The sequence below is a fragment of the Poecile atricapillus genome, chromosome 13, assembly GCF_030490865.1.
Source record: "Poecile atricapillus isolate bPoeAtr1 chromosome 13, bPoeAtr1.hap1, whole genome shotgun sequence".
Taxonomy (NCBI): domain Eukaryota; kingdom Metazoa; phylum Chordata; class Aves; order Passeriformes; family Paridae; genus Poecile; species Poecile atricapillus.
The window spans coordinates 4,662,052-4,674,858 of NC_081261.1; the positions used below are offsets into that span (position 1 = coordinate 4,662,052).

At 48.9% G+C, this 12,807-nt stretch overlaps 1 protein-coding gene across 1 annotated transcript in view; it reads left to right on the forward strand.

Annotated features, from left to right (window-relative positions):
* ADAM19 (ADAM metallopeptidase domain 19) overlaps positions 1-12,807 on the forward strand; it is a 33,224-nt gene that overhangs the window by 5,144 nt on the left and 15,273 nt on the right. The window contains exons 4-7 of the mRNA XM_058848914.1: positions 7,796-7,874; positions 9,556-9,632; positions 11,217-11,409; positions 11,836-11,901. Coding sequence (XP_058704897.1) covers positions 7,796-7,874; positions 9,556-9,632; positions 11,217-11,409; positions 11,836-11,901 — 415 coding nt within the window. The remainder of the gene's footprint in view (positions 1-7,795; positions 7,875-9,555; positions 9,633-11,216; positions 11,410-11,835; positions 11,902-12,807) is intronic.

The window sequence follows — 12,807 nt, forward strand, 5'->3', positions numbered from 1 at the left end:
GATGGATCTCCTTCACAAGTTCTAATGAAATACAGCAACTGGTTTGGAGCTTTTCATTTTTATTTTCTGTGGAAAATTCAGACAATTCATAGACAGCAGTGCTTCATGTGGGAGTCTTGCCAGGCCTCAAGTCCTTGCTCAAGAAATGTGATGGTACAATCACAAAATGCAGTTAGTGGAAAGGCTCCTCTTCTCAGAGACTTGTGAAAGCTGAAGTAGTTTAGAGACTTAAATTAAAAGAGGAATGAAGAAGTCCCTGGGAACCCTGCGTATTTATCAGTATCCACAGAGCACTCTTAAGTGAAGGCAAACCTCTTCTCCTTGTTGAAGAGTGTGGCAAGGCAGAGCCCAGCCTGGCCCTTCAGGTTCCCAGCCTGGGGTGGTTCCACAGCACCCAGGAACTCATCACTGCTTGTTTTTCAGGGGAAGCTGAGGTTCTGGGTGAGGTTTGGGGTGCTGAGTAGCTGCAGCATCCAGCACTTCTTCTGAGAACAGTTTGTTTCCCAGGCAGCAGGTGAGAAAGTGAAACTCCCCAAGGGAGAGGTGTTCCTTCAAAGCTGTACAAAACCTGTAAGCTCCAGGCTGCAGATTCACATGGAAATGGGCATAAGAGAACTGCAACTTAAAGGAAGGTACCTGAGGCTTTTTAAACTAAAAGAAGCCTCAGAATACTGGGCCATTTAATTGCTTCAGTTTAGATGAGCCTTTGGAAACCAGTTTTGCTGCTGAGGTTGGTGCTGTGCTCCCCCTCTGTCCCTGGGCTCAGCACAGGGATGTGAATGCACCCACCTGGCCCACATTTTACTCTTGTATCCACATCCCAGACTCCCATCATTCAAGGAAAGCACAAAAAGGTTGGCATCATTTGGGTTTGGTTGGGACATGATTTACCCAGTGGTTCCCAAAACCAGAAAGAAGATATGCCAAGCCACTGAAACTGCTTCAGGTGATGTTCTTGGTGGATCAGGCAGCCTTATTGCACACTCTCCACTCCTTCTGGAGAGATAGCTAATAAAATTACTTTGAAAAGTGGGGCAAATGTCATAATCTGTATAGGGATGCACTAGCTTTGGAAGAAACATTCTAGTTTTGATATGTGGAACTAATGTTCACACCATCCAGTTTCATATTCCATATGAAAAGGACATTATGTTCATCCACAGAGGTGAAATACAGAAATTACTGCACATCTTGCTTCAGAGCTGTGCCCAACCCGGTGTTTTGTAATAAACTCATCACACATCTGCATTTGGGCTTCATATATTTGTTAATACAATTATTGCATTAGCAGTTAACATAATATTGCATTATTTCCCGTCCAGGCATTTGATAAGAAGTCAGAAGCACACTGGAGTTTCAAGCAGAGTTCATGACACACTAGCATTTCAGGATAATGACAAAATATATCACTCAAATGACTCTGGCTTGTTTTAAATGACTCAAATCCATGTCCTGCAGCTGTGGGATTGGAAAGCTCAAAGCTACACAAACAACAAATATATGGAGAGCTGCCTATAAAGCAGCTTTAAATTTGGCTGGGGCTTAGGAGCGGAAGAATCTGAGTTGCAAACCTTGGATGAAAAGTGACTTTTTTTTAAAAAGGCATTTGCAGTTGTTAATAAAAAGCAGCTTTGAGCCAAGCAGGGACAGGCTGAGAGCCTCTCACTGTGTGTGGCAGCACTGCCTGGTGTGAGCCTTGTGTTAGTGAAGAGGAGAGCAGAAACCTGCATGGAATTTGTCTTCTCACCTCAGTGAAGGAAAGGGAGCAAAAAGAACCCTCTTCATGTCTCTCATGGGAAGAACAGAGTTGGGAAAGGCCCTCTCAGCTGCCAGGGGTATTGGAGGCTTCTCCAGGGGGTGTCCCTGCCTGTGGGTGGATCCCTGGGACAGCCTGGGGCTGTTTGTTTCAGCTCCTTATTCTGGCCACTGCACAGGCTGGCAGAGCCCCAGGGGAGAGGTGCAGGAGCTGCCTGAGGACACAGCAAAGGAGGTTCAGAACTCATCTGCTTCAGAGCTCATCAGGAGCCAACAGAAAGTTGGTTTTAGGCCACTCTGATAGGGAGCAGTATCATTTCCAAGCTCTGCTGGCCCCACCTGGGTTGGTGACAAGCGCTCCCACCCAGCCTGATGCTCTCAGTGGTGCAGTAGAAGATGTGTGTGTTGCCTGTATTCCTTTGTTTCCTGCTTTTGCACACTTCCAGGGCCTCTCCTACTGAGTGAGTGAGGAAGCTGCTGCCTATTTCTGAGCAGGAAGGATATATGAGATTATTCCACTGATGGGCTATACATCATCAGTGTCTGATGGGCTTCCTTCATGGGCAGGGGTTAAGGGTTATACAAAGGGGAGAAATTGAGTTTATCCTGCTCTACTGTATCTTGGAATCATCAGAAAAACAGGGGTGGGACCTGGAAAGCCATAGCTGCTTTTCAGCTTCCTGATTCCCTTAGGATATTCAGTGATTCCTCTGTGTAGGGCAGAGAGGAAGAGACCAGGAAATGAAGCCTTTTAAATCTTTTGTGCACTGACTCATTATCAGCCAGTTTTCCATTTATTTCATTTCCTTTTTCCTCTCCAGGCAACCTTTATGGTTCCTATTGGTAAGCCGAGGGTCTATGTGACAAATCTTGCTTGTGTCCTGTAACATAATTTACACAGTAAATGTCACAGATGATGTGGGTGGGAGAAGTGGATGGAGAGTCTTTAGTCTGTGATGCTTTCCCAAGCCTTACAAATGGCTTGTTTAGTTCCACCTGAATAGTTGGGAAGCCACTTTTTCCTTCCAAACTGCTGTGTTTACACAATAAACATGTTCTTAGCAAAAGCTCTAGAGGAAAGGAGCTTAAGCTTAAGCTCCAGGATTCATCTGGATGGAACTCACCAAGAAAAAAAAAAAATTTTGATTTCATTGGTTTTAAGAAGTGCCAGGTTTTGACTGCAATATTCCACAGGCTTGAAATCTCCCATTTCCCACTAGTGATGGATATGGAAAACAGGCCTGCCTGCTTGTGTTGTCATGAGTCATGTGCTGGTGATGTTCAAGATGGGGCCACTTCAGGTTTTGATAATAAATTCTGGCTTTAGGGAACATTTAAGTGACTGAGAGGCAAGAGTTCACATTCCCCTTCTTACCCTACTTGGATCCTGTTGAGAGGCAATGGAGTGGGACCACAAATTGTAGATGGAAATCTCATGTCTAAAGTTTCTTGGGAAAATCAATTCCCTCCACCCCCAGATGCTGGCAGCCTGGCTGGACAGATTTATTGTGATTTGAGGAAAGGGACAGGGAAAGAGATGTAAGAGACTGCAGGCTTCACTTTTCTTAGTCCCATGACTGAAAAATCAATGTCGATGTTTCTCACGAGAGCTTCATGGACCATTTGGCTTTTGTTTTTTGGGAGGAAATAAAAACCATGTCCATCTCCTAGATACTGCTGGGTATTTCTAAACTGGCAGCTGTCCATGTAGACTTGCCCCTCTGTAAAATGAACCCAAACAAAGTTGCTGATGGGACCAAATTGTTTAAAGTCCTTCTTGCTCTAATTAGTAAGAACATCAGAATGCTGCTGGGGCACTCTGGGTGCCTGTGGGTGATCTCAGGCTGGTGCAACTGAGTGTGGTCATGGCAGTCCTGAGCTCCTCTTAGGCTTGTGCTGACAAGTGATGTTTTATATGCAAAACTGCTCCCATTTATCAGGAAAATAGGAAAATAGCTGTTCTCTCGAGCAGCTGGGAAATGTGCACTCCCTCAAGAGGACATGGCCATGCGAGCAGGGCCCCAGATTTCCTTCTGCTGTTTTTGTGAGTGTTTGGGTGTGCTGTGCAGCCCCTCTTCCCCCAGCTGCTCCTCAGCAGTGGCCACATGAGCTGAAAGCCATGTCCTTTCCCCATCCCCAAGTGCCACAGGGGTAGCTGCCTGCCAAGAGAGCTGGATTTGCCCCGTGCCAGCTTGCCTCTCCTGGTGAGAACCACCTCAGTTCATGAGTGAAGGATGTGACCCTCTGGCAGTGCATCCCAGCAGAGCCAGGCTGCCCTGTGTCAGGGCAGGGAGCAGCCCAGGGAGGAGGGCTTTGTGTCAAACAATGATATCATTGACAGGCTGGAGCGGGACCAGGACAGCTCCACGACAGCCATCAGCAGGAACCAGCTCAGGCCATCTGTACATTATGGCACCGAGCCACTCTCCCTCTGTTTGGCTTCCTCACTTGTATTCAGGCTGCCTCCCAAGGCTTTCCGGGGAACAAATCCTGCCAAGAGCACGCTATTCCACCCTGAGCTTGGAGGCTGAGCTGGATCTTGGGGACTGACTGATCTTGCTGAAAGCTGGTCCCTGTTGGAAAGGTGAGGCTCCTCTAGAACATCCCAAGCACTCGTGTGCAGCTTCCCCTGGCCCCAAACTGACTGCAGCTGCTATCGAGCTTCAGCAAAGGAGAGTGCTCCCATCCCAAACCAGCTTTTTCTCTGACTTCATCAATTCTTCATGCTGATAACTCCTCTAATGGGAGACTCTGTGCTGCCTTTTAGGAAGATGATGTGTGCTAGCGATCTGCCAGCTGCCTGACTGGATCTCAGAAGCCTTTAAGTAATGTTATTTTCCATCCAGGCTTTTGCAGCTTCAGTGTGAGCTGCTGGAGAAATGGTCACTGAGGCATGTAATGTAACTGAGAAGAAAAAATCAAATTGTGCCATTTTTTCCAGACTTTCCTTCTCCAGCAAGGAGGTGATCTGTGCTCTTCTGGAAACTTCCATTAGTGCTTTGCCAGGCTGAGCTCCCCTGGAATCAGCTGTTCAGCTTGGCAGGGATATTGTCCTGAAATGATGGCAGAGAAGGTTTTGGGGTGTGTGTGTTTCTCTGCTGTTTATCCTACAACTGGTACATGTGGAAAAGAGCCAAGACTGGCTGATAACTCTGGTGCACTCCTACTGACAAGAAGGTTTATTTGCTGCTTATTTACAGGTTGGTGGAAAGCTTGGTGCTTGCTAAAGAAGTGAGTTGGGCTGGGAATGAAATTTTACAGGCTTTAAATAAGACACCAAGGGTGTTGCAAGATGTCCTGTTGTTTTTCCTCTTTCCTCACTGCCCTCTCCACCACACCCTGTGCAATCCCCTGTGAAAGCCCTTTCTGGCAGTGCTGCAAGACCCCTAGGGCCCCCCTGAATTGAGGCTGGGAACTGTCTTCAAAATATGACGGTTTCAAGCTCAGAATAAGAACTTGGCCTTTTCTTAGGGATGCTGTGGTGCAGAGTAGGAGTCTTGGAAGTTGCAACGTGGAGATAACACAGGCTTTCAGCTGAGCAGCTGTAGAAGTGTCCCTGAAAATTCAGGCAAAGTTCCTCAATCCACTCTAGGAGGGGCTGGAATCTGAGTGTGCAAGTGGGAAGGGATGTGCACACCCCTTGTGCTGTGTGGCCTCATGCTGTGCCCTGGGCTCTGGTGCTCAGCAGCGGGGCTGGGCAGGAGCCACATCTCTGAGGAGCCTCCTGGGCCATGCTGAAGGGGAGATCAAGTGGCTATTCATGGCTAATGCTTTCCAAGGATAAAGGAGCAGGAGGAAAACACAAGCGTGCTTGTTTGGGAATGAAACAAGCAGGCTGTGCAAAGCCTCAGCTACTGGAAATCCACGGGCTGGTGTCTGGCTTTAATAGCATAGGGCAGATCACACTGCTTTACTGTCTGCCCCTGACACAGACCAGATACCTGCCAGAGCATTGCTCAAGGCAATTTCCTTTGAGTTAATGCAATCTGTTGATTAAATATTTGTTTCGTGCACCCTTGCTGAGCAAGCTGCTGCAGTCAGGGAGATGAAGGGAGTTATGTCTTGTGGGATGTTGCTTATCTTGGGTTTACAGACCTAGGACAGCTGAAGGCAGCAGCCTTGCCTTCAGATCAATGACAGCATCTGGTGATAAGAATTAACACATCAGAAAGACACAAAATGAGCTTTTCTGGGCTATGCTGAATTTTAAAAGTGGAGATAAAAGCTGCTGTTTTCCTGACATCAGATGCTATCAAACACAACAGTGGCACAGTTGTCTGTCGTTAAGCTGTGGGTTCAGCTGTCTGGGCCTTTGGACCAGGTAGGTGAAGCACTTTCAAACACTGATAAAAGGTTTGGTTTCCTGTTGTTCTGGCATAATTTAATTAGATATCACAGGCACCCAGTCCCTTTTTTAAACAGAGATGCTTTCAAGGTTGATAAGATCTGACTGACTGGTACCAAAAGCCAAGATGGAAAAAATCTTTGTGCTTGCTTGTGATACAGCTTTCTTCATCCAGCTTAAAGAAATCAGGCAAAGAAAAGAAGGAAACTTTTTTCCTACTTTCTAGCAGTTTATTTCTAAATCCTGGAGCATGACATGCTTTAAACAGGGGTGCAAAGGGATTGAGCTGCAGCTGCATCTGGCAACACATTGCCCAGGATGCATGTGGCATCCTCATGGATGGCAAATGTGACACTTTGGTGGCCTGACAGCACCGTGGGCTGCTGCAGGAGTGTGTTTCATCAATAGGCCATGTTCTGTGATCCTTCTCCAAATTTTTGCATGACAAATTATTGTTTTTAAAAACTGCTTTAAACCTACATTTTATGGCTGCTGAGATGGACACAGGATATGACCTTCTTGGTTTGGCCCAGATTTTGACTTGCTGTACTTTTTACATCACTGTTTAGCAAATGCAGATGTTTAAAAAGAAGGAGAAGGCTATTTCCTCTGGAACAAAATCAAAATGCTTTCTATTCAGTGCACAGGAGCTCCTTTTATAGACTTTTGGTCTGATCCTGGGTTGAAGACAGGGAGAATATTGTGTACATGGGGATGACATGAACAAATTCAAATTGGGGAATCAGCATTTTCCTATAACAAAGATGGGAACCAGCTTCTGGGCAGCAGTTGAAATGCAGATACAGATTGATTTATGATCGTACTCAGATTTGGGCAGTGGAGACAGTCTGGGTTTGAGCTGAGGACTCACACCAGCACCCAGATGTCCTGAACTGACCTGTGTTGTGTTTGCTATGCTGGACTTGGTGCTTTGAATTTGATCCCAGTATATCTGGGGCATAATTTGGCAATAGAGAGAAAACTCTGCACAGAGACTTGTACCCATTAAGGGCCAGTGATTAGGTTGGGATGGTCTTTAAAAGTCCTCATGTAAAAATTGAGTTGTTCACTTGCAGCAGTTGGAATTGGATCTTGGTGCCTAATTGAACTCAGGGACAGGCTCTCTGTTATTTTTTATTTTAATAAATGGCTTGAAAGAGCACTTAGTTGGCTTGTGGGGTCCTCCAGGAGTAGATGTGCTCCTTGAGACATGCTCAGCTCCTGCCAGGGCAGCGGAGAGATGGAAATGGCAAGGTGAGCTGTGCTCCCACCTTCTGACCCTCTGCCATCACAGCGTGGTCTGCACAGGTAGCACAGCCCATGGTGATGGTCCTGACATGGATTCCATGGCTCCTGGGCCACCAAGAGCTGTCACTGCTCCCTGAACAAGTGCCTGGCAGGAGGGACACGCTGAGAGCAGAGTGCAGAGACAGAGCACAACTGGTGTGCTGTGAATCCCTGTCTCTCATCTGCTCTCTCAGGTAGTTTCAAGCTGTGGGTAGAAAGCAGTGACTGCCCCAAATCCACAACAGTGGTTCACAGCAGCAGGAATATTTATACTGACTTCAGAAAGAGCTGCATCTAACTGATTTTCCAGCACTCTTAAGAAGCAGAAATCCAGGTTAAAAAAAAAAAAGTGATACCATCTTGATTTTTAAATTGACTTTTCTTTCACCCCCTCCACTGTGTCTGCAGAAACCTCTTTGCACCAGGCTACACCGAGACCCACTACAGCCAGACTGGCCAAGCCCAGAGCACCCCCCTGACCCACACGGTGAGTGCAGAGATCCTTCCCTCCTGTGCCTGCATGGGACACCAGGCTGGGGCTTGGAGAAGTAGGTGAACCTCTTCCTCCTGAGCCTTTGTTTTTTATGAGGGCATGGATCCCCACAGCTTTAAGCTAAAAGGGATGGCATTCCAGCTTTCTGATCTGGGAGCTTCCAGTGGGAAAGCTGCTCCATCCCCCAAAAATGGTAAAAACATCTTTCTGTTTTGCCTGAGCTCTGTTATGAGAGCCAAGGTCAGCCGCCAGCATTGCTCCCCTCTCTCTGGGTGCTGGGGAATTGTTTATTCCTCACACTACTCACCCTCTTGCTTTTAGTTTTGCTGGGGACCTTCCCAGCCTTTGGGGAAAACAGCCCCTATAGCGAGCTCCCGTTCAGTAAAAGCCCCATAAATTACTGATCTCACACAGGCTTGGCTGGCTCTGCTGCAGCAGCACAAAGCTATGCATTGGTCACAAAGCAAAAATAAGAGATAAAATCCCCATGAGATCATCTTTCCCTCTGCTGCCCCAGGGTGAGGGCAAGGGATATAATGAATATGTTGGCGTTTCTGCCCCAAAGGCTCCTTGTCCCAGCCAGAGGCTGCCTTTGTCTCACCAGCAGCCCTGAGACCAGGGCTTCCCCACTGCCCACGGTGTCACTCTCTCTGCCACATCCCTTGGTACCCGACCCGGAGCCAGCTGCCATCCATGGGCAGCTCCTGTTACAGGCAGAAAACTTCGCAGCCATCCCAGTCTTTTCTTGGGGATTCAGAGCTCTCAGTTTTTGCTGGCAACAAGGAGCTGCTTGATGCTCTGGCCCTGGCGGCTGGGATGCCCTGGAATGGCAGCTGAGAGGCCAAATTTCACTCTGGAGTCACAGAGATTTCGTGGTGATAATCAGCTGCCAGAGGCAGCGGAAAGGGAACAATTACTGGAGCGTCGGCAGCGCTCGCACAGGACTCGGAGACGCCTGAACAGAGCCCGTGAGCCATGGCCTGAACAGGGCCCGTGAGCCATGGCCTGAACAGGGTCTGTGAGCCATGGCCTGAACAGAGCCCGTGAGCCATGGCCTGAACAGGGTCTGTGAGCCATGGCCTGAACAGAGCCCGTGAGCTGTGCCCTGAACAGGGTCTGTGAGCCATGGCCTGAACAGAGCCCGTGAGCCATGGCCTGAACAGGGCCCGTGAGCCATGGCCTGAACAGGGCCCGTGAGCCATGGCCTGAACAGAGCCCGTGAGCCATGGCCTGAACAGGGTCTGTGAGCCATGGCCTGAACAGAGCCCATGAGCCATGGCCTGAACAGAGCCCATGAGCCATGGCCTGAACAGAGCCTGTGAGCCATGGCCTGAACAGAGCCCGTGAGCCATGGCCTGAACAGGGTCTGTGAGCTGTGCCCTGAACAGGGTCTGTGAGCTGTGCCCTGAACAGAGCCTGTGAGCCATGGCCTGAACAGGGTCTGTGAGCTGTGCCCTGAACAGGGTCTGTGAGCTGTGCCCTGAACAGGGTCTGTGAGCCATGGCCTGAACAGGGTCTGTGAGCCATGGCCTGAACAGGGTCTGTGAGCTGTGCCCTGAACAGGGTCTGTGAGCTGTGCCCTGAACAGAGCCTGTGAGCCATGGCCTGAACAGGGCCCGTGAGCTGTGCCTGTGGTGTTTCTGCAGCACCAGCCCTGCCTCCCTCTGCCTTGCAGGAGCACTGCTTCTACCACGGGGTCGTGCGCGGCTGGGAGCGCTCCAGCGTCACCCTCAGCACCTGCCGGGGGCTGCGGTGAGTGCCTGGAGATGGGGATGAGGGAATGTCCCTGGGAATGCCCTTGGGAATGCGCCTGCCCAGGTGCTGCCACCCAAGCTCTGCCCCCAGCAGTCTGGCTGCCCTCTTTCTCTCTGAGTGCTCTCAAAGGCCACCCAACCTGGGCATAAAAAGGGGCATGTTGGGGAAAATCCAGGAATTGGGGTATCATTAGTAGCCATGGCCTCCTAACCAGCTCCAGGATCCTTTACCTGTGTGTTGCCAGTGTGGACTGGTGCAAAGACCGAGTTTCACTTGAGTCTGCTGCAGCAAAAGGCTCCTGTCAGTGGCTCTGGGCTGCAGCTGTCACAGGCAGGGACAGGACTCACCATGTCCCAGCCCAGCACTCTACACTTGTTAAGAAACCTTCTCCCAGCCTCTCACAGCTGGCAATTCTCTGTGTGTTTCGGGGCAAAATCTTCAAGTCTGAGCTCCCTCCTGGGTTGTCAGCCCTTCTCTCTGCTTTCTCCCCGGGTGGTGTCAGGGCTGTGTGTGTGAAACCTTTGCTTTGGGAGTAATGGAGACTTTGGCTGAAAAAGGGGTTCTGTATCCTCAGCCAGGAGTAAATGCAGCAGTTTGTTGTGTCCAAGGAGCTGCATTCATTTACACCAGCTCAGAGTTTGTTTCCAAAACATCACACAGGCTTTATTGACATTAGTGGTCATGGGCTCGGGAGCCCAGCTGGAAGCTGTGCTGATGGGACTAGCTCCAGCCAGGAAACAGCCCCTGCCAAAGCAAACCTGAGACATCCTAGCGAGTGTAGCACAGGGCAAAGGGCCCGGTGAGATAAACAGGACAGTGCAGACACCTGTGGCTTGCAATAAATACTCCAAAAGCAAAAGCAGTGGCAGGTGTGCTGTGCTTCTGTCAGCCTGTGTTTTCCTAGGCTCTGCTTTCCAGCTCTAGAGAGACAGAGATGTTCATTGTGCCTGTGTAGGAGTTTTCTGCACTCCTGAGCTGTCAGTGTCTGGTGGCAGCTCCTTGATATCTTTTTCTAACTGCTGGGGAGGCACAGGAGCTGAGCACACATGGCTCTTCTCACTCTGAGCCTGCACAACGTGTGTGGTGCCCATGAAGCCACACATCTTCTAGAGGGCATCACACACAGATTTCCAGCTCTCCTGGCTGTAAGATGCTCATTGGGAAAACTAGAACCATCTGGCTATGTGCATGACCCAGAGAGAGCTCCACTTTTCCTGCTGACAAACAGAGTCTACACATTTTTCTGGTCAATTCTGTTAAAGGCAAATTTCTTCTATTGATAGAAAAGCTTCCACTGCCCCTAAAGAAAAAAACTGTAAGTTAAACTTCTCATGTTGCAGCACATGCTCCAATAGCCTCTCAGAGTCTGAGGCCCACTGAATGGATTTTAATATATGGAAGCTCAGGGATTTCCCCTCTGAACTCAGAATATTCCCACCCTTTTTATCAATGAGCTGACTGGCCTGGTAAGGATAAGTGTCTTGCCAGAGTCAGATGGGAGCTCAGCAGCAGCAGAAGGATTTGTCTCGAGTTGCTGTGATAGTAATTAACTTCTCCTTTTATCACTTCCCGTTTCAACAGAGGACTTATCGTATTGAGCAGCAATTCCAGTTATATCTTGGAGCCAGCTCCCGACAGCCCAAACCAGCACCTGATTTACAGGGTGGACAACCTGAGACTGCAGAGAGGAGCCTGTGGCTACCAGGGCACTGGGGATGAAGCTGAAGATTGGCTCAGGGACTTCACAGCTGGGATGAAATCACCAGGCCAGAGGGTGAGCAGAGCTCAGCCCGAGTCCATGCATGATGCTCCAAATATCCCACCTGTTCCCAGCCCTGCTGTTCCCTAGGAGCATAGATGAGAAAGTGAAATGAAGAACATTCAGCAGGGTTTGCAACAAGCTGGTTGTGAAATAGTGGCTCCAGCAGGGAAATAAAGGAGTGTTGGGGGCTGCAGTGGGCTGTAGCTGTTCCTACATCCAATACAGGAACAAAAGGTGGGATAAGGCTTGTGGGAACCTGCTGTAGCTGTACTGACCTTGGTTGCCCTAAATGAATCACATTTGGAGGTCCCTGGGTATGATGGGGTGGGGTGAATGGCCAGTGAGAAACAAACTGGGAAAAATGACCTCTACATGTATTTTTGTGAAGAGTTTCTTGGGGAATACTGGGGAAGTAACCCAAAGTTGCTGCTGCTGCAGGTAAAACGGGAGACTCTGCAGGCTACAAAGTACGTGGAGCTCCTGCTCGTGGCTGATTATGCGGAGGTAAGAAATGGGATTTTTATACCCACAGAGCACTGGGCATGGAGCATCCCCTGGGGTAGCGAGGGCTGCTGGGGCTCAGCAAGTTTTCTCTTGCAATCCCAATGGTTCTCAGTAGACAGGGACAGATGTCTTGGTCACTTTTGTCCTGGCAGCCACCATTGGCCCAGAAACAGATGCAGATTTGGATGAGGCCTGAGGGTCAGCTCTGGTCTCCCAGGGTAGCAATGGCCAGTCCTAGTTATGGCTGGGAGAGTCTGCCTTCAGAATAGAGAAATTTGGGGGTTTCCAGGAGTGATGTGCTTCTAACTGCAGTACACTTAATCTCTGGAGAAGATAACCGTGATTATGCTCTGCTCTGAGCTGTTAGCAGATATATAAATAGACATTTTTAAGGCTCCAGATCACAGAATGGGTCTGGGAGAAGCCGAGTGAAGTCAGCAATCCCTCCCCCATCCCCAGCCTGGACGGCAGGCCAGACACACTGACAGTGCAAACCACACAGTGGTTTACTGATTGTTTAATCTCCAGTGCAGACGGGAGCCAGCCTGGTCCTATCCATAATTTACAACTTGAAACTCCAGTAGGGAAAACCACACAGTGCTCTGGGCTATAACTTATTCTCAACAAAGCTAAAGAGGCAGAACCTATTTTGGTTTCTCTGTTAGGCAGCAGGACACCAGGGAAGCTGAGAAAACACATAATATCCAGGAAGTGCCATATGTTGTTCACCATTTGATCAGACAAACTGGGACAGTCTCATGGTGTTGGTGCTAGCTGCCTGTTCTTTGCTGTGTCCCTCATCAGAAGAAAAGTTCAAGGTTTTGTCATCTATTAAATAAAAATCTGAACATTTTGCCACTTTAACTCTTTGAACCAAACAGTTCACTAAAATCAACTCGTTAATTG